The sequence below is a fragment of the Macadamia integrifolia genome, chromosome 10 (assembly GCF_013358625.1).
Source record: "Macadamia integrifolia cultivar HAES 741 chromosome 10, SCU_Mint_v3, whole genome shotgun sequence".
In the NCBI taxonomy this organism is placed as follows: Eukaryota; Viridiplantae; Streptophyta; class Magnoliopsida; order Proteales; family Proteaceae; genus Macadamia; species Macadamia integrifolia.
Genome location: NC_056566.1, coordinates 18,302,323 through 18,322,855, shown reverse-complemented (window position 1 = coordinate 18,322,855; position 20,533 = coordinate 18,302,323). Strand labels below are relative to the sequence as shown.

Genomic DNA, 20,533 nt, shown 5'->3' with positions numbered 1-20,533 from the left:
TCCCGGCAAGGCTAATGTAGTGGCAGATGCATTGAGTCGGAAGACACAGACTGTGTCGCTCTCATACTTAGCAGTCAGCTCACCACTTGTGCAAGAGGCGATGCTAATGGATGAAACCCTCTTGTATGAAGGGGCAACCTTAGAGCTTGAACCTCAACCAGAAAACCTTAAATGGTTGACGGTATCCTTGTCGGCTCTACAGGTGCATCCAACAATTAGGCAAGAGGTGATAATGAAGCAACCTTTGGATCCTGAATTGCAGCGGATTAGAGTTAAGGTTCAAGACCAAACAATGAACGACCCAGATTTTACTTTAGCCAGTGATGGGGCATTGATGTTTCGAGACAGATTGTGTGTACCCGATGATTTGGATATACAAGATAAGATAGTGAGAGAAGCACATAGCTCCGAGTACTCACTCCACCCAGGAAGTACCAAAATGTACAAAGACCTCAAACAAAGTTACTGGTGGCCAAACATGAAAGTCACCATAGCTTTGTATGTGGCGACTTGTCTTACCTGCCAGAAAGTGAAAGCTGAGAGGCATCGACCTTATGGTACCCTTCAGCCACTCCCAGTACCAGAATGGAAGTGGGAAAGGATTACAATGGACTTCGTCACCGGACTACCAAGTACACCTAAGGGAATGGATGCGATATGGGTGATTGTGGATCGGCTTACCAAGACTGCTCATTTCATTCCTATCAAGACCAAGTTCTCCATGACCAAACTAGCACAACTTTACATGGACAACATAGTGCGCTTACATGGAGTGCCAGTGAGCATTGTTTCAGATAGGGACCCAAGGTTCACTTCCAGATTTTGGAAAAGCTTACAGCGTGCCTTGGGATCACAACTGAATTTGAGTACAGCTTTTCACCCACAGACGGATGGTCAGTCGGAGCGAACCATACAGATATTAGAAGACATGCTCAGGGCATGTGCAATGGAGATGAGTGGCAGTTGGGAAGAATATATACCTCTTATGGAGTTTGCATATAACAACAGTTACCAAGCCACAATTGGGATGGCTCCATATGAGGCGTTATATGGCAGAAAGTGCAGAACTCCTTTGTATTGGGATGAGGTAGGTGAACGTCGAATGTTAGGACCTGAGATTATACAAATGACTTGTGACAAAGTCGACGTTATTAGAGAACGGATTAAAGCAGCTCAGTCCCGTCAAAAGAGCTATGCGGACACCCGCAGGAAGGAGATTGAATTTCAGCCAGGAGAAAAGGTATTTCTCAAGATCTCTCCTACTAAAGGTTTGCAAAGGTTTCACAGAAAGGGGAAGTTGAGCCCAAGATACATCGGACCATTTGAGATCTTATCCCGGGTTGGCTCAATAGCCTACATGCTTGCTCTGCCACCTTCGCTTGGGGATGTTCACAATGTATTCCATGTATCCATGCTGAAGAAGTACGTGCATGATCCATCTCATGTACTACCCGTGGAACCAGAGTACCTAGAAGCTGATATGACCTACACAGAACAGCCAGCTGAAATTTTGGACCGGAAGGTGAAAACCCTTCGCAACCGCTCCATTTCCTATGTAAAGGTGCGATGGGCTGGTCACTCACTTGAAGAAGCATCTTGGGAGGTAGAAGAAGAAATGCGAGCCAAGTACCCTCATCTTTTTGATCAACCAGGTACGCAATTTCGAGGACGAAATTTTTCAGAAGGGGGGGTAATGTAATACCCTACTTTTTTTAAACCCGGTCTGATTAAGCGGTTGAACCGATTTAACCATGCAGGAACCGAGCCAGAGGAAATTAGAGCAGGTTCCTTATGGGCTATGATGGCACGGGTGACCTTAAACACCGGCTGGCCCGACAAGTCCGAGCCAGTGCCAGAAGAGACGGGAGTGCCCAAACCGTGTACGTGCACCTACCATAAGGCTATGTACGGATAAAACAGGTATTATATCCGTATTTTAAGGTATATACGTATGCTACATCGTATGCTTGGGGTGGGGTTCGCGCCGAGGTCCGAACCCGATCAAAATCCCAAGTTTTGGCTCTCAGGCGGGTAGGACAGGTGGGTACACCCACCTGAGTGACCCATCCAAGTGCACTGTTCACTTATTAGGAATTATATATAAAGCTTTATGATTTTCTCTTCTTTCCATTTATTACCCCCGTACGTTGGTGAGAAAAGTAAAGAGGAGAGAGAAAAGAAAGGGAAGAAGAAAGGAAGAGAAGGAAGAGGAAGAAAAGAGGGATTTCAGCGGCGCCGAAGCTCGATCTTCCCATTCCGGTGCCGGGAGAGTGATCTTCAACTCTAGATCTACAGTTGGAGGTAAGAAAAGTTGGGTTTTGTGAACATTCACCATATCCAAGCTTTAAACCCTTGATTCGAGTATGGTTTCTTGAGATCTTGTAAATCCCCTTTGAAATGATGAATCTAAGGTTTAATAGATGATTTATGTGTTGATCGTGAAGGATTTGAAGAGATATTGACAAGGTGGAAAGAACATTGTGGGTTTGAAGCGATTTGAAGGGTTTGAAGTCGTTCTTGAGCAAAGAAGGTAAGATGGTTTTCCCTCACTTGAATCTAACCTAGATCTAGGTTAGAACCATCCTATAGGACCTTGAAGGTGTGAAGAATGGGTGGGGAAAAGCCCCATTTGATTCCCCAAAAAAATGGAGAAAATGGGGAAGAAACAGTGTCTTTTCCGCCAAGACCGGTGGGTACAACCGGTGGGCTCCTACCCGCCTGTGGGTACCCACCTGAGAAGGCAGGGGGGCCTTCGGGCCCAACCGGCGGGTACCACCGGCGGGTACTACCGGCGGGCCCCTACCCGCCGGTCCTAGCAAGGGGGTCCCTGGCCCAACCGGCGGGTACCACCGGCGGGTACTACCGGCGGGCCCCTACCCGCCGGTCCTAACCGGTGGGTAAGACCGGTGGGTAGACAGCCCACCTGTCTGACCCACCCGTGTGGCCCCGAAGGTGATCCTTATGTCCGATCGAACCCAAATCGGACGTGTGACCTTCTTTTGACGTTCTAAACACGATTTTGACATCGGATTTCATTAATTTTGATTCTAAAATGGTGAAGTACTAACCCCGCTCAATTATGTTAGGTTCACCAAATCCTACCCGATTCGCTCCGGATCTCACCCGTACCGAACGGGAATCCTTGTACGCTACAAGTAAGTGGGGAGAGGACGTTTGGCCTTGTTTCAAGGCATTTGTTTGGCATTCATTTAATTATATCTAATCTAGTCATGTCATCATGAATATGCTATATAGATTAGTCATTCCACACATTGATGTGCATATATGCTATGTTTACTTTTCAAATGCCAATTGAATGAGATGTTTATATGTTGAATGTGGACATCATGGTGCATAATGCATTGATAGACTAGATGCCGTAGTCGGATTGGAAACGAATGCATTGGTGGCCCGTGGAATGGGACACGGAGGCACTATGCAGTCGTACTATTGTCATATAGGAGCATGCGGTATTAGGATTCTCACCATCCCGTGCTACGACCCTTCCCAACAGGGGTTAAGGTGTTGGGTTACCATTTGGGGGGAAGCAGGGGTCGCGGTTGTCGGACACTGTGGCGGTTAGGCATTACGCCCGACGAGTCATGTAGGACAGTCGGCAACCCCGGTGGTACATTCAAGAGGGCCAATCGTACTGCTTTTAAATTGCTGGAGTCAGCACCTTTATTTTCAGTCATTTACATTTCTGTTGAGAGCCGATGGACGGCATTGTCTTTACTTTTCTGAGTACTCACGGTAGGCCTTCTCCGACAGCCCTATGGGCGTATCGCGAGAGGGAGTTCGTGGCTCGTACCCGGAGTACACGCGCACTGTGGTTGTAGTAGCACTAAAACCAAGGACTTAGTAATGTTGCTTAGGTGGATGTGATTTAAAATGTATAGCACGGCATGTAGTGCATATGATGTGTTGTGATGTGTGGACTGTTGTGTGTGGTCCATCTTTCTACTTACTGAGCTAGTGAGCTCATCCCACGTGTACACCCCCTTTTTAGATGGTTTTGCAGGTCATACATCTGAGGAGCATGGGGTGGGTCCCACAGTCAAGTTTCCTGAAGAGGACTGGTGGACCCCTGAGGAGTTAGAGCACGGCACTGACTGCTTGTGCGAGAGCTGTGCTGCGGGACAGCAGTTCTGAGGCCGAGCTGAGATCCACCTTGGAGGCCGTGCTGAGCTCCACTTCTGAGGCCGAGCTGAGCTCTTCTATGTGATGCCGAGCTGGGCACAACCCTTGATGCCGAGCTGAGCTCCAGCCTTGATACCGAGCCGAGCTGTGTACTCTGATGGTTTTGATGATTTCCTGTATATACTTGGTATTTGAATCATATTCTTTTTGTGTATATATCATGCCTTCGGGCCCAAATGTATATAATTATTGTATCACAATTCGGGTATCAAGTATATGGGATTTATTCACAGGTAAAACTTAGTCTTCCGCTGATCTGATGAGCTTATATTAGTTGTGTATATGCTGTGGTGGAATACAGTATCTGATGATCCTGGCAGGTTTGGGTTAACCAGTGTTAACTCGGTCACCGCTCCGGTTCAGTGTGAACGGGGTGTGACACCTAATCCCTTCCTTGGACTGCAACCTAACACAAACCCTAGCCCGTGATTAGAAAGCTCGGATGGAGTCATTCCAATTAGCAATGGATCCTAGACCCTAATCTACGTAGTGGCTCCTATTCAATAGAGAGGGTTGGATCCATATACCACTCTTTTACCAAAAGAGGGGAGGAGGTACAGGAAACCCTGCCTGGTCCTCACACACCTTAATTGCTTGGAGAACATCACTAGTGCTCTCTTTATTCCACTTGTTCAGCTCATGTTTAACATTTTTAAGCTTGGCTGCAAATCTTAGAATAGGGTTTAAGGATTTTGATATTGACAAACACCACACTTTTTTAAGGGCCTCATCAAAGCCTCTATGACTAGTCTAAGCCTCAAAGAACCTAAATGGTTTCAGACCAAAGTTCGCACTCTCCACAGTTGAAAGGGAGCTGGACAATGATCCGATAACCCTGAGGTGAGAAAATTTGTTTCAAAAGCCTCCATTTGATCCATCCAGGAAGAGTTAACCAACGCCCTATCCAATTTATAGCAAATCCTATTGGTTCCACTCTGGCAGTTGCTCCAAGTGAATTTTTTTTTCCTTTCCACTTTAAATCTAGCAAGTCCATATGAAAAATGCATGAGTTAAAATCATTTACAACATCTTGTCTAATCGGTTCCCCTCCTAATTTTTCATTCTGATGTCAGACCACATTAAAATCACCTAAGACTAACTAGGGATCCGAAATCCCATTGGCCAAAGCCACACAACCTGCCTAGAATTTCACTTTTGTGTTTTTCTTTCTCTGTCATCTTTCTTTTCCATTCAAAAATTTGTTTGATGGGTTGTGTTCTTGCTTTCATTCATTTATTCCCTTGCTATGTTATTATATAGATCAGATTTTTGTTCCATAGGGAGTGGAGTGGCAGTTTTTTGCATGCTCATGTGTCCAGTATGCCAAGACACATGGGACGAAATGACCGCCTTACCCCTCATGAAAGGTGAAAATTTTACCCCGGTTGATGTTTCTTCTTGTGTTCCCACTGGTAGAGGGTGTCCTCCACTTTTCCCTTTTATACTAGGGTGTTAACATGGTTGCTCAAATCTAAATGTTGGTGTTGACATAAACTCAGATTTGAAAGACATCCTTTATAATATGGTCATTCATTGGAAGCATGTGCCCCTCTTATGAGGGTCATCCTAGTGGAACCAAACAACCCAAAAAATTAAGAATTGTCATTGTGAAGATATCATCCATTTGATTTACCAAACCAAACACCCCCTTAGGTAACCCCCTCTACTTTTTAGTTTTCTTTTTGGTAAATACATTTTGGGCGAGAGAACATTTTCCACTTGCTCGGCCACTGTGCCAACATCTAGGCTAGTGAAAGTAGGCACAATTCTTTTCTCTTTACTTTTTAAAATTTTTTTCCCTTACTTTTTAATGTTCACTCTCATAATGTGCTTCTCAACGAGCAAAAACGGGAATGACAAAAAAGCAGAAACGGATGGTATGGGTTTTAAATAGTAAAATTTTTTGAACGATACGGTCAAATAAACAGTCAAAATAATAAAGAACGACCAAAAACAAAAAAATGGACAGTATGGGTTTTAAACGTGTAGATTTCAAATAAACAAGACCCAAAAAATGGTAGCACACTCATATTAATTCAGGAATTAGTACATGAATACCTATATCTAATGTTCAAAACTACTACAGTATCCAACACTTATGCATATATATTTCATGTCTCATTATAAGTTTTATGATATATAATTGAATATCATCCAACGTGAATTCTAAATTCATACACCACACATGTCCAGGTTTTATTAAGAAATGTGGCTTGGCTATGATGTTGTTTATTGTTGTCAACATAGTCAACACACTCTTGGAGTAATGTATGTTCAGTTTGAATTAGGAGTCATCACTTTAGAAACATTTTTTAACAAATACATCCGTTTGTATCTCAATTTCAGGATCCATATATTGATATTGAGTTGAAGGTGATATCATGAGAAATATAGACCATTGAATTGACTTCAAGTCAGCGAAAGAATTAGGTCGATTAGAGTTCGAGAGAGAGAGATGTGATCAATTAAGTAGATATTATGTTCAACAAGCTTAAGTCTTAAAAAATGCCAAAAAAGGGAACGTGTTTAGAACTAAAATGCTTGCCGTTTGGAGTTTTTTCAAGTATCTTTTAAAAGCATATAGAAAACCGTGTTTTAAAAGATAAAAAATGCGGTTTTAAAAGCGTCTTTGCTAGCAGTGGGTGTTAAAAGGTACCGAAAAATATGTTACTTTGTTTTTGTAACCAACCAAGGTGACAAACGCAACATTGGGGGAGTTAGAACTTTTCCCAATTTCGGCTGGTCTTGACCAACCATAGGACAGATCTATCCATCAAGATGTCGTATAGGAAAATCAGATTCAAATAAAAATATCGAAAAAAAAAAAAAATCGTTCATGATTCATGGCGTAGCGGCGACATGAATTGTCTCAAATCTCTAACCCTCCCGTAAATCAGATTCTAGCTTCGCTGTTGTAGTTGTAATTGCAGTGGAACCCTCTTATTAATCTTCAGAATCCACGAAAACCTTGTAGCAGTCGAAAGGATTATTCGAGAAAGAGGAGTTACTGAAGAATCAAGAAAAACCCTCGTGTTTTGCAGATGAAATGGTGTTGAGATCTGCAGTTTCTTCCCTTTCTTCATTGTGTTGCTTCCACCGTCCTGCCACAACGAGTATTATCTCTCTACGATTACTTCATTCTTTTTATGAGGATTTAGCTGGAGTCAATGTACTTGATTCTGAAATTAAACAGGATTCTAACTCTGGTCGTCGTGATCAGGTCATCAATTTTGAAGCTTTTGTGACTGATTTGTGTCAGTCAAGTTATGTCTGTTATGAAGATGCATTGGGTTTGTTTAATCAAATGGTTGAGTTACGGCCAACGCCATCGATTTATACGTTTAATCTTGTTTTAAAAGCAATTTACAGTAGTAAGCAATACCCGACCGTGGTTTCTCTGTATAGGAAGATGGTTTCGATCGGAATCACGCCGGATAAGTACACACTCACAGTTCTGCTTCACTGCTATTGCCATTTGAATTTTGTTGATATGGGTTTTGCAGTTTTCGGATGTAGGCTGAAATGGGGTTATGCTCCTGACACTGTAATTTTTACGTCTCTGATTAAGGGTCTCTGTAGTGGTGGCAGGATGGTTGACGCAACTAGATTGCTTGAGTGGATGAGAGAGTTGGGTTGCCCACCTGATGTAATTACATATGGATTTGTCATTAACGGGTTTTGCCGATCCGCAAAGACAGCTATGGCTCTTGGGTTACTTAGGGAAATGGAGCAGCTTGGATGCAAACCAAATGTGATCGCCTACAACATGGTTGTTGACCGTCTATCGAAAGATGGATCAGTGAATGTGGCAATGGGGCTGTTACAAGAAATGACACACAAAAGTATTTCGCCGGATGTCACTACTTACAGTTCTCTCATTCATGGTTTATGCTTATCAGGCAATCATAAGGAGGCCACTAGATTGTTCTATCGAATGATGCGTCAAGGAATTCTACCTAATGTGATTACATATAACGTATTGATGCATGCTCTCTGCAAGGAAGGGATGGCACGAGAAGGGCATGGCCTGTTGTTCGTGATGATTCGAAAAGGGGAAATGCCCAATAAGGAATCTTATAACACCTTGATGGTTGGGTATTGCTCAGTAGGTAAGGTAGATGTTGCTGTCAAGCTTTTTGATTCCTTGGTGACTAAGGATTTTGAGTTGGATGTTGTCAGCTATAATGCATTAATTAGTGGGTTTTGCTGTAGTGGGAGAATAAATGAAGCTGTGAAGTTGTTTGAGAAAATGCTTCGCAAGGGATTGGAGCCCACTGCTATCCATTACACCACTCTAATGCATGGATTTTTTGAAGTTGGTAGAGTTGAGGAAGCACAGGCTCTTTTCAATGAGATGGTAGATAAAGGGATTTCTCCAGATATTGTCACTTATAATTCCTTAGTTCATGGTCTTTGTGATCTGGGTTCTATGAAGAAAGGTAAAGAGTTTCTGCATGACATGGTTGATAAAGGAATTTCTCCAAATGTTGTCACTTATAGTTCTCTCATACATGGTTACTGCAATTTGGGACAGTTGCAAGAAGCAAGTAGAGTTTTTGGTGAAATGGTGGATAAAAAAATCCTTCCTGATGTCTTGACATTTAACATATTGATGACTGGCCTCTGTAAGGAAAGGAAGACTAAAGAAGCACGCAGGCTGTTTCAAATGATGATACAAAGAGGCAATGAACCTGATAGAGTTACATACCATATATTGATAGATGGATATTTTTTGGCTGGTGAAATAGATGATGCCATAATTCTCTTTGATTCCATGTTGGCAAGAGGGCTTACTCATGATGTTATCAGCTATACTACATTGATAGGTGGCTATTGTAAGAATAGAAGAATAGACAAGGCTGTACGTGTTTTCAAGGAAATGTCCCAAAAAGGACTGAAAGCTACAGTTGTCACCTACAGTACTCTGCTTGGTGGATTGTGCCAGTCTGGTAGGGTTGAGGCTGCACGTAATCTCTTGAATGAGATGGTGAGTCAAGGGATTTCTCCAAATGTAATCACCTACAATTCAATGATTCATGGACTTTGCAGTTCAGATTTGTGTGAGGAAGCCAGGGAATTTTTCAATGACATGGTTGATAGAGGAATTTCGCCTGATGTCATCACTTATAATCATCTAATTTATGCTTATTTCATTTCATGCCAGTGGGAAAAAGCCTCTAAATGTCTTTTAGAAATGATGGTTCATAGAATTTGCCCAAATGTTACAACATTCAACATATTGATGGATGCTCTTTGCAAAAAGGGGAAGGTTGGAGAAGCACATGCATTCTTTGTTCGAATGACTTATATAGGTGAGAAGCCTGATACTATGTCATATAATACATTAATGAATGGATATTCTTTGGCAGGCCAGGTGGATGATGCCATAAAAGTATTTCACTCTATGCTGGCTAATGGTCCCGTGCCAGATTTTGTTACCTACCATGTGTTGATTTCTGGGTATTGCAAGACTAAGAGAATAGATGAGGCTTTGAGGTTCATTCAGGAAATGAACCACAAGGGGCTGAAGCCCACAACTAGTGTATACAATATGTTACTATATGGACTTTGGGAAGCTGGCAAAGTTGAAGATGCACAAAATCTATTCAATGAAATGGTGCCAGATGTTGTAACCTATAACACAATGATCAATGGCCTTTGTAAGAGGGAACTGCTACTAGAGGCCACAAGATTGTTTACAGAAATGGAAGAAAAGGGGTGCCTGCCAAATACAGTCACATTTAATACCATGGTCCATGGTTTTTGTCAAAACAATGAGATCCACAATGCAATGAAATTTCTCCAGAAGATGGCAGAAAGAGATATTCCACCTGATACATGTACTGTTTCTATTATAGTTGATTTGCTGTCGAAGGTTGAAAAGCATCGAGAATTAAAGGAATTACTTAAATTTTTTCCAAAGCATTATGGAGATGTTACTAGTGTTTCATCATTAATTTCATCTATCAAGGGGCACTTAATGTTCGGTGAAGAATTTGGTACAGTAAAGCAATCATCAGATAGATCCATTGAGTAAAAGCAATTTGTATTCATAATGAGGCATGTATTTTCAATATCTGAAGCACTTAGATTATTTGACTGATTAATTGTGTAAAGGAGAATGTGTCTTGACTTTTTTTTTTTTTTTCTTTAGATAGAAGCTGAAATTGAGAAGTTTCCTTGAAATTGCCACAATGAGCACCGTCCAAGTGAGCATATCACTTTCAATTTTATAGACATGATGGTAATGACTCTCCCTCCTCCTCCTCCTCCTCTCTCTCTCTCTCTCTCTCTTTCTCTCTCTCAGTAGTGAGTATCAATTAAAAAGAAAAAGATGCTCATAATTCCAACTGGCTTCGTTAACTTGCCTCAAGCTGCTGTGTTTTCATTACCTTTTCCTATTTCCTCTTTTGCTAGCTTCTACAGCACCAGGTCTATAAATAAAGTAATTATTCTACTTTGTTTTCTTCCAAAATAAAAAGAAAAAGCTGCCTTCCTTTCAGAAAGTTGCCTTTACTGGTCCATGGTAGAGTGTACTGTTTGTCTGGGTGGTCCACCTATGCATGTGGCGGAATGATGTGGAAATTTCGTGTCAAATTTTGGAGCCAAATTCGATCGTATAAGCTCCCATGTATTGGCATGCTATCTCTTTGTAGTCCATGTTCTGTTCTGCACTCTCTTGATAGGACTGGATTAATAATGTTTTATTTTGCCACCTTGCCAATTCTGATCAGGCTGAAATTTGACGTGAGCAAGGGACCTTGGGGTCTACCAGTCCAACAAATTTGGATCCTGTCCAACATGTCATTTGGCAGATATTGTGGCCAACCAGATAAACCTCTCTCCAGGTGGGCCAAACAGATAAAATTTTCCATTTTTTTTCCCTGTGCATTTTAGAAATATTTTCTCGCTTTTGGTTAATTTTTCTAATGTGGGTTGCATTTTTTAGCTAATTTGCCTTTAGTTAATGCAGGGATGTATTGACAGTGACGATTGTGAGCATGCTACTTTATTCAGGGTAAACTTGTGCATGTTGGATGGGTAATTCTGAACATGAGGAATTACATCCTAAATCTTTCCAAAGCATGATGGAAAAGTTGATGTCATTAGTGCTTCATCATTGAGTTCATCTATAAAGGGCCGCTTAATGTCTGGTGAAGATTTTGGTATGGTACAGCAATCACTGAAAAGATATGTGAAAGTGAGTTGTCTCCTTTACAAATGATGCATTTATATTTCAATACTTGAAGCACTTATATAAATTAACTGTCTAATGGTTTAAAGAAGGAGAATGCCTCATGAATTTTTTGTCCTTTTTAGTTTGATGGAATCTGGGTTGAGAAGTTCCCTTCAAAGTTGCTGCAATGAGCACTGTCCAATGAGCATGTCACTTAAATTTTATGGACATGATTGTAATTTCTCTCTTCCTATCTCTCTCTCATTTCACTTACAATTGAAAATAACAAAATATACAGGTTAACTGGCTTCATCAACTGGCCTCGAGCTGCCCTGTTTTATTATCTTTTCCTTTTCCCAGTTTCACTGGTTCTTCTGCTACAGGACTAGGATTTATTTAACCATTTTTTTTTGTCTTCCAAACTAAAGATACTGATATATATATATATATATATATTTCTTCTTTAAAATTCTTTCTTTCTGTTTGGACTTATTTTCGGAGCTGGGTTGCCTTTCTAATGAATTTCGTTTTGGTGATGCAGCGTTGTATTGACAATGATGCTTGTGGGGGCTCCTTTTATTCAGGTCAAACTTCCTTCTCCGTGTTTGCTTGATTCTGAACTTTACATATCTAGACTGTACTAGCAAAAGAGGCTGCTGTTCTGTTTGGTCATTATTCTTTTCTTTGTATCTATTCTTTGTTTTTGGTGAAAATATTAGTGAAAGGTCATCTTATTTAGGTTGACAGTGTTAACAAACATGGAATTCTCCTACATGTGGTTCAAGTTCTTTCACATTTGAACTCTATTTTACAAGCTTCCATCTCTTCTTATGGGTTTTGGTTCATGGATGGTTTGTCCACTTCTATAACTAACCGCCAATATCATATTAAGAACTTGAATTTTCTATTTGTTCATTATCTTCTGTGCATAATGTTCAAGGTTTCATGAGATTTTGCAAAGTAGAATGGTTAGAGTGAAAACATCACAAAAAGACCAAGTTTCCACAAACCTTAAAGTCAAAACTAGTGAAACCAACGAATGGGTCGAAAGTGACAATTTGTAGAGTTTGTGCTTATTCAACAAACCTTAAGAGTCAAAACCAGTGAAACCAACGAAATGGGTGGAAAGTGACAATTTGTAGGGTTTGTGCTTATTCAAAGTTGTGCAGAATAAGTCATGAGAATGTATACAGGAGGATATGATGTACACTACCAACATAATTTCCGAACTCAAACTACCATTTTGGGTGTGTTTTTTTTATAATTGTGTTTCACTGTGTTTAAAGGGCCTAAACAGAATTTCCTAGAAATTTCGGGACCTATTTTGGCCATTTTGTCCTCGAAACCATCCACCAACAAAATTTTGTGGTTTTGCGAAATATTTTGCTGAAACCAGGCTCGAAACCTAGAACCTTGCTGTTCAATCTACAACACTCATACCTGGAAATAAGAAGAATGATAAAACAAGAACAGAAGAAGGTGACTCTTTCTCATTGAGAGAGGGAAAGGATTCTAAGCTTACAGCAACTCAACTCTTTCTCAAATCATTTTTCATTCAAAACTGAACTCTATCGTAATCACATGGACCTCTTACTTGGGTCCAAGGTGACATCACTCCTTGTTAACGCTTCACAAGTTCATGTTAATTTATGTTTATTGCTTTTGAACAACGTAGCAATTTTGTTGCTCCTTCATCACTATCACTACCATTGACCTCACTAGGTTCACGCTCGCACTTTGCTTCCAAAAGTACTATCCTGTTCCTCCGTTGCTCTTCTAAAGCAATAGCCATGAGTTCTTCCTTATCAGCAAAAGCAACCAGACTATTAGCACACTGAGCAGAAAAAATGTTTGTACCCTTTGTATGTGAAGCACTGTATTCCAGCCCTTGACTTTGAAGGAGGTATGTCAGAACATGTCGAGGTGGAGATTAAGGGGGTTTGGTCGTGAAGATGCCATAGAACAGCTAGTATATGATTTGCTGAATGACTTTACTTGGAGAGAAGACTGCTGCTGAGTTGGACTATTGCCCTTAGGGAGGATACGTGTAAGATTCATCCGAGTTTTAGGCTTTTCTAAACTCTCCTTTACCTGAAATACCACCTGTACGGCATCCTCCATTGTAGGTAGTCGACTGGATGCTAGTGTGGCACTGATCTGATGATACAAGTCATTGTAAAACTATGCTACCAATAATTCTTCATCCCATTTAAGATCATTTCGAGTGGTTAAGAATGAAATCTGGCCACATACTCCTCAACAGTCGTGTGTTGTTGCAGTTGTGCAAATTTGAGGTGCATGCGTTGCTTGTAGTTCATAGGTTGGAATCTTCAGTCCATGGCCTCTCGCATCTCAGCCCATGTTGTAACTAACCTGATGCCTCGAGTCCAATTTTGTTGTTCGTGTTTGATCTACTAGGTTTGAGCTATACCCTTCATCTTACCCTCAGTAAATAGAAGTTTCTAGGCCTCAGTCGACCTGTACCATCTAAAAAACACCTCTAAGCTATGTGATGCGGTCATAGGATATTAGGGATTTGGGGTTATTTTCTAAAATTTTCCATATTTTTATGTTAGGGAAGTTGGATACGCATAGAGGATTGGGCACACAGTTGTCAAGGCGTTGCCTAGGGCCTAGGCGACAGCCGCCTTGTTGCACTGCATGTCGCCATGTGTTTCGGCACTTATTTATGCCAAATATCATTAAAGTAAATATTTCATTTACTTAAGATATTATTCATAAATAAGCAAATACCCTCTATTTGAATCTAATAAAAATAGTTTAAAAATCAAATTCCAAAAGGATAAAAAGTCAACCCCCCAGTCCAAGAACAAAAATTGGATTTTGGTTATAGGGACGATTTTCAACTTTTAAATGCTGGGGTTTTCTCAATTATGAAAATTTTATAAATTCTATCATGTTAAAACATTACTAAAAACCAAAAGTCCGGTAAAATAATATTTTGTTTTGATATTCATAAAATTATTTTCATTTAGGCGATTTTAACAGTATTCGCCCACTTAAAAATAAGTTTGACTGAAGCATAACTTTGTCATCACAACTCAGATTTAAGTAATCTTACACTTGTTAGAAAGCTGGTTTTATGTTATAACTAATACAAAAAGTCTCATGTAAAAATAAAATCATTTGACCAATCAAACTTATTATAGAATAAGAGCATTTCTCTAAATGTTGATTTTTATAACTTAATATGACTTAATGTTAATTTTTGATGATTTGATGTGGCTATTAATCTTGATTTTTTATGATACAAGGTATATATAACTTACTAAATAATGTTAGAAAATAGGAAAAATAAAAAATAACACTTGTTCGCCTTAAGGCGGGCGCCTTCTCGCCTAAGCACTTATACAACCCTCCACTGCCTTGGTTCGCCTTGGCGCCGTGACAACTATGATTGGGCAGTTGTTTAGGTACCTAGTTATTATTTAGAATCCGATTAGGGAACTTTATTTATTTTTTCTTTATCTGTTTAAGCATTGCATGATGCAAATAAGGCTTACCTAGTTGGACCAGCATGATTGGCTTTGGAAGCCAAGAGCCAAGAAGAATGGGTCCAACCTAGGTTTTTGGTCCAATAAGGGTTGGAAATAGTTTAGTTCAATATTATGTCTTTTATTTTCTCATGTGTACTTTGGATAGGATACGTAGGAGATTGAGAAGTAAGGTTGGTTATAAGTTGTTTCAGTGTTAGAGTCTAAGTAGGAGTCTTGTTATTTTCTCTTTAAATACTTGCATATACTCAATGTTGGACAAGGTGAATTTATTTGCATGAGAGTTAGTTTGATTTGTGCAATGTGTGAGGTGTGATTCCTGTCCTTTTCCCCCTCCATTCTAGTTCTTCCCTTCTTCCCTAAGACCCTCCATCAACTTGTTATCAGAGCCGAAGGATCCCCATCCTTTCGCCTCCCTCTCTCTTTTTCCCTTCCAATTCTCTGTTCTAGGTTCTATCAAGACTAAGAATAACAAAAAAAAAAAAACCCTGTCTCACCGCCGCCCTCTTTCTCCCAATTTCCTTCCCCTTGTCTAGGGTTCCGACAACAAAAATAAAATAAAAAAATAAAAAATAAAGGAAAATCGAAACCTCTACATGTTTTAGGGTTCTACCGAGTGAAAAAAAAGAGAGCATAAGTTCAGAGAAGAGAAGAAAAAGAAGAAGAAGTAGGAAGGTGAGAAGAGAAGAAGAGAGGAATAAAACAGAAGAAAAGAAAAGGAAGAAAAAGGGTGAAGCAGAGATGAGAGAGTGAGAGGCAGAGACCAAAAAAAAAAAAAAAGCACGAAGAGAGAGTCGAGAGGGAAGATCGCACTAGAGAAAAAAAGAAAAAAAATAAAAGAAGACACAATAGAAGAAGAAGAAGAAGAGCAGAAGAGAAGAGAGAGACCGAGAACCAATCCTACCTGTTCCAGCCTCCATCAACTCCTATTCTGTCGCTGCTCTTACCGACAGAGAAGAAGACTCACGTCTCCCTCGATAAGCCCCTCTCAACCACGATTCTTTCATTTATTTATTTCCCCTTATCTTTTTTCTTGGATTTCCATTATTGCGCTTTTATTCTCCACTTATCCTTAGTTGTTCTTTTTACACTTCACTTCCAAGTATCCCCCTGCACCCACACATGATATCCTTTATGGTGTAAAGTGAACTTCAGATATTTACAATTCTGCCATCCCTTAAACAAAAAGAGTTATTTAATATTTTGCCATTGTTCTTTAAACCTCATTTATTTACTATTTTGCCATCATATTTGAGTGTAATCTTACTTATCTCCACCATGGTAGCCAATAGTGAAGTTATTCAACAGCTGAACTTCTATAAGGGAGAAACTGATGCAAAAATTCATGCTCTCACAACTGTTGTCACTTCCCTTAAGACAATGATGGAAACTATGCAAGTTTCTATTGATCGATTGGTTGTTGCAAATAGAGGAAAGAGTCTTATTTAATTTGGGGATTACACCACTCCACAGGATCTGTCACTAGCACCACCACTACTACCACCACCACCTCCACCACTATATGGAACTGGTAAGATATGATGGAGTCGAAAGAGCAACAAAATTGGATGTCCTTGATTTTGATGGAGATAACAATCCAAAACTGTACCTTGACTGGGTTCACAGCTTAGAGATGTTCTTCAAATGGTACGGGTTGACTGAGGTCCGAAAGATCCTATTTGAAGAGGCTAAACTAAAAGGCACGGACCGAGTCTGGTGGGTCAAGCAACAACAACATAATCGAACCCGAGGGATTGGTTTAGTCATTACTTGGGCTGAAATGCATGAAGTCATGAACCGGAGATTCTTGCCTTCTGATTATAAGCAACACATGCATCTCAGATTTGCACAGTTGAAACAGGAGAATTTGACCGTTGAAGAATATGTTGCTAGATTTTATTATTTGGCCATTTGTTCTGTTTTGGAGTGGGATGAAGTATTGGTGGCACAATTCCGCAATGGTTTGTATCCTCAACTTAGTGTTGCCTTTGTGTTTAGTCGGCTGCCCATAATGGAAGATGCTGTACAAGTAGCATATTATGTTGAGGAAAGTTTAAAACACCCATACAATCGGAGGTCATTTACAGATACTTTTCCTAGGGGTCCTGGTTCAATTCAGCCACAGTTATCTCCACAGGAAAATTCAATCAGTAGACCACAGGCTAGTGCTTCATCTATGGCATCTTCACGACCTAGCCGACCGTATTCTCAACCTCGACGTGATTCAGACATGTCATCTTCATGGCCTAATCGTCCATACTCCCCACCTCATCATGATTATAATAGGAACTCAGTATTTCCAAAGGAGGCTATTCAATGTTTTATATGCAAAGGATATGGGCATCAAACTAATTAATGCCCTAACTGGTTAGCGTACATTGATAAGGACAATTTTATACCCTATGTACCAGAACAGCAATCGAAAGCATGAATAATAAATCTGGAGGCTGAGTGTGATCGTGAGCCTAGTGAGATCAATGATGTTGACAATGATGGTGAGCATCAACCGTTCTATGTGATCTATCCTCTTTTGACCACACAGAAGATTCTCGAGGATGATTGGCGTCGTAATAGTATTTTTTAGACTAGGGTGCGATGTAATGATAGCTTATGTAATATGGTGATTGACCGCGGCAATTGCACCAACATCGTTGCTAAAGATGTTGTTCGTAAGCTGGGTTTGAAAACGGAGCCTCATCCAAACCCCTATAAGGTTGGGTGGGTGAACAACAATAATATGAAAATTAATGAAAGGTGTTTGCTCACATATTCCATTGGTGGACTGATTGATCAAGTTCAGTGTGTGATATTCTCCCTTAGAAAATCTATCACATCCTTCTCTGGTGCCCATGGTTGTTTGACTAGAAAGCCAAGCACTGTGAATATGAGAATACATACTCCTTTCAGCATGGTGGCCTTGAGATGAAGTTTCTTCCGGCAAAGGATCTTCCCCCTCTCAAACTCAAGAGGATAGCTAGTACTTTTCTCTTCAAGAGCATCAATTCTGATTGTATTCTTGGACCTCATCCAAACTCGACGTCTTTTCAGAGGAGAAGAGTTGATGCAGATAAGGCTGCACTTACCTAATTGGACCAGCATGACCAGCTTTGGAAGTCAAGAGCCAAGGAGAATGGGTCCCGCCCAAAGTTTGGTCCAACAAGGGTTGGAAATTAATGCAAATAAGCCTTGGGTTGGGTTATGTATATGTTGGGCTTTTAATCCCATGGGTTTTATTTGTAATGGGCCACTTTAATGGGCCTAAAATGCGGGTAGAAAGTAGGAAAACATGATTTAATTAATTAGTTTAGTTAGAGTCCTATTTTGAGTCTATATCCTTTGTTATTTTGTTTCCTAATTAGAAGATGGAGGTAGTTTCTATTTTGCATTAGTTGCTATTTTGAATTAGCTTCTATTTTCATTAGTTGCTAATTTGAATTAGCTTTTATTTTCAAAGAAGTTTCTATTTTGTAACTTAGTTTAGTTTTCTTTTTATCATTAATTAGTTTCTAATTTACTCTTACTTAATTAGCAAGTTAGAAGTTAAATTAGAAGGTTTTATTTTTAGCTTTAGTTTCCTTTTTTATTATGTCTTTGTGTCCAAACAATGTAAGGCTATTTAAAGCCCATCAATAATAATAACAAGATAGATTTGAGTTAAACAAAAAAGATGGCTTATGTTGTTGTGCTGTGGGATGCAGTTGGGTGAGATGCCCTAGGTGAGATGACTAAACCTGAGGGTGAGATGCCCATTCACTAATTCTTCTCCCCCTTCTCAACACTTCATTAAATTCTCTTTTTGTTTCTTATTTTCTTCTTATTTGTTTGTTATGAGAGTGTTTGAAAGCTAGAACCAAGCCTATTAGAGGACATTTTCTCTATTCAGCTAGAATTTTAGATCCTGCCTGGGATTAGGATCACTTGTGATTCTAGTTCTACATTACAAATGGTTTAGTTTAATATTATGTCTTTTTTTTTTTTTTTCATGTGTACTTTGGATGGGATACGTAGGAGATAGAGAAGTAAGATTGGTTACAAGTTGTTTCAGTGTTAAGAGTCTAAGTAGGAGTCTTGTTATTCTCTTTCAATACTTGCATATACTCAATGTTGGACAAGGTGAATTCATTTGAATGAGAATTAGTTTGATTTGTGCAATGTGTGGGTGTGATTCCCATCATTTTCCCCATCCATTCTAGTTCTTCCCTTTTCCCCTAAGGCCCTCCATCATTGCACCAGTTTAGATTTAGATTGCAATGGAATGAAGATAACTGGTTTTTATTATTTGCATAGGGAATGGTGCACTCTTCTCTCTGTTCTTTTTCTCTTTCCTTGGTTCAACCTAGGGCACACATTCTTCCTCCTTGAACTACTTTCCCTTTTCTGTTTCTCTCCATCATTCTCTTCCCTTTGTTCTTCTTTTATTTTGAATTAAAATACTATCTACTGTACCCTACTCTAGTTCTAGTGGCATTGGAGTCCTAGTAGGTTGAGTCAACTTCTGTTTATTCTCCTCCTTTCTTCTTGAATTGCTCCATACTGGTTCCCTACCCTAGAGTGAATCAAACTGTCTTGTACAGAGTTGTCAAAGCTTCAGGTGACGACACAAGGCATTGGTCGGGGGTAAAAATGCTAAGGTGACACCAGCAAGGCGCCCATCCCAAAAAAGGAGTCTGGATGCCTAGGTGACGCTTTGACAGCTATGGTATTATAAGTTGTATTGACTCTGGGAGAGTTTGGATCCAAAGGCCTTCTCTGTCGTGACAATCACATTGAAGTTCAGGTCTGGTTCCTTGACTACCACCAGAACTCGGATTAGATTGGTTCTACAAGGTGAGTTTGTTTTACTTGATAGCAGGCTGGGTTTTGCTGCCTTGTTTGGTCAAAGGTTGAAGAAGAAATTAAGTTATTCTATTTTCATTGGGGCTCCTAATTCTTGATATTAAGATAAAGCCCCTGAGTCCATATATTTATTTCAGTTTAAATCTATCACCAATGTTTAAAGTTTAAGAGATGTATCATGTCGTATTGAAGATACGCAAGATACGCTAAAGATACATATTGAAATGGTGAAAAAACAAATGCAAATGCTTAGGATACATGCAAATACAAATTCGAAGCATGAAACACTAAATAATGTAAAATATATTTTGTATGAAAAGGAGAACAAAGCATGACGAGCTAAGTGCATTCAGTTGATTATGTATAAAAGATGAGGTTTCTTACATATTCTAATACCAAAAAAATTCCATTTTCAATTTGGGGAAGATATAGCATTAGATGCACACATCATTGTCAAAAAACGCCCTCGTTTAATGCAGTCATTTAAGTTGTTTTCACTAATAAAGTGATCCATTGCAAAATTCAATACTAAAAGCCAATATTTGAGCCAAAAATTCAAAGTTTTGATGGATAAATGTTCTTGTGCAAATTTGGTTTCGGTCCTTGATTGCAAGCTGTTTAATCCCCAAGTGATGATGAAATCAACATTACTCAAGTCGCTTTTTCCAGTAGAAGCAAGGAATCAAGTTGATTTTGCCAAAAAGAATTGATACGAATGCTTTACAGGAGCTCATGGTAAGTGTTTTGCAGTCACAGATCATGTTCTGTAGTTTGTAAGAGATTAAGAGATGTATCAAGCATATTG

At 39.7% G+C, this 20,533-nt stretch overlaps 1 protein-coding gene across 7 annotated transcripts; it reads left to right on the top strand.

Annotated features, from left to right (window-relative positions):
• Positions 1 to 6,956: 6,956 nt before the first annotated feature.
• Positions 6,957 to 20,097, top strand: LOC122091715 (protein Rf1, mitochondrial-like). 7 transcript variants are annotated; one of them, XM_042661803.1, is made up of 7 exons: positions 6,957 to 10,260; positions 10,355 to 10,444; positions 10,935 to 11,048; positions 11,174 to 11,401; positions 11,521 to 11,612; positions 11,919 to 11,961; positions 19,467 to 20,097. In XM_042661803.1, exon 1 carries the CDS (start codon positions 7,247 to 7,249, stop codon positions 10,235 to 10,237), a length of 2,991 nt encoding a protein of 996 aa, XP_042517737.1. In that variant the 5' UTR covers positions 6,957 to 7,246; the 3' UTR covers positions 10,238 to 10,260; positions 10,355 to 10,444; positions 10,935 to 11,048; positions 11,174 to 11,401; positions 11,521 to 11,612; positions 11,919 to 11,961; positions 19,467 to 20,097. The 7 variants fall into 7 exon arrangements, with proteins under 7 accessions (XP_042517737.1, XP_042517739.1, XP_042517742.1 ...); XM_042661805.1 differs by lacking the exon at positions 11,521 to 11,612; XM_042661808.1 differs by lacking the exon at positions 19,467 to 20,097 and having other exon boundaries at positions 10,359 to 10,444; positions 11,919 to 12,196.
• Positions 20,098 to 20,533: the final 436 nt, after the last annotated feature.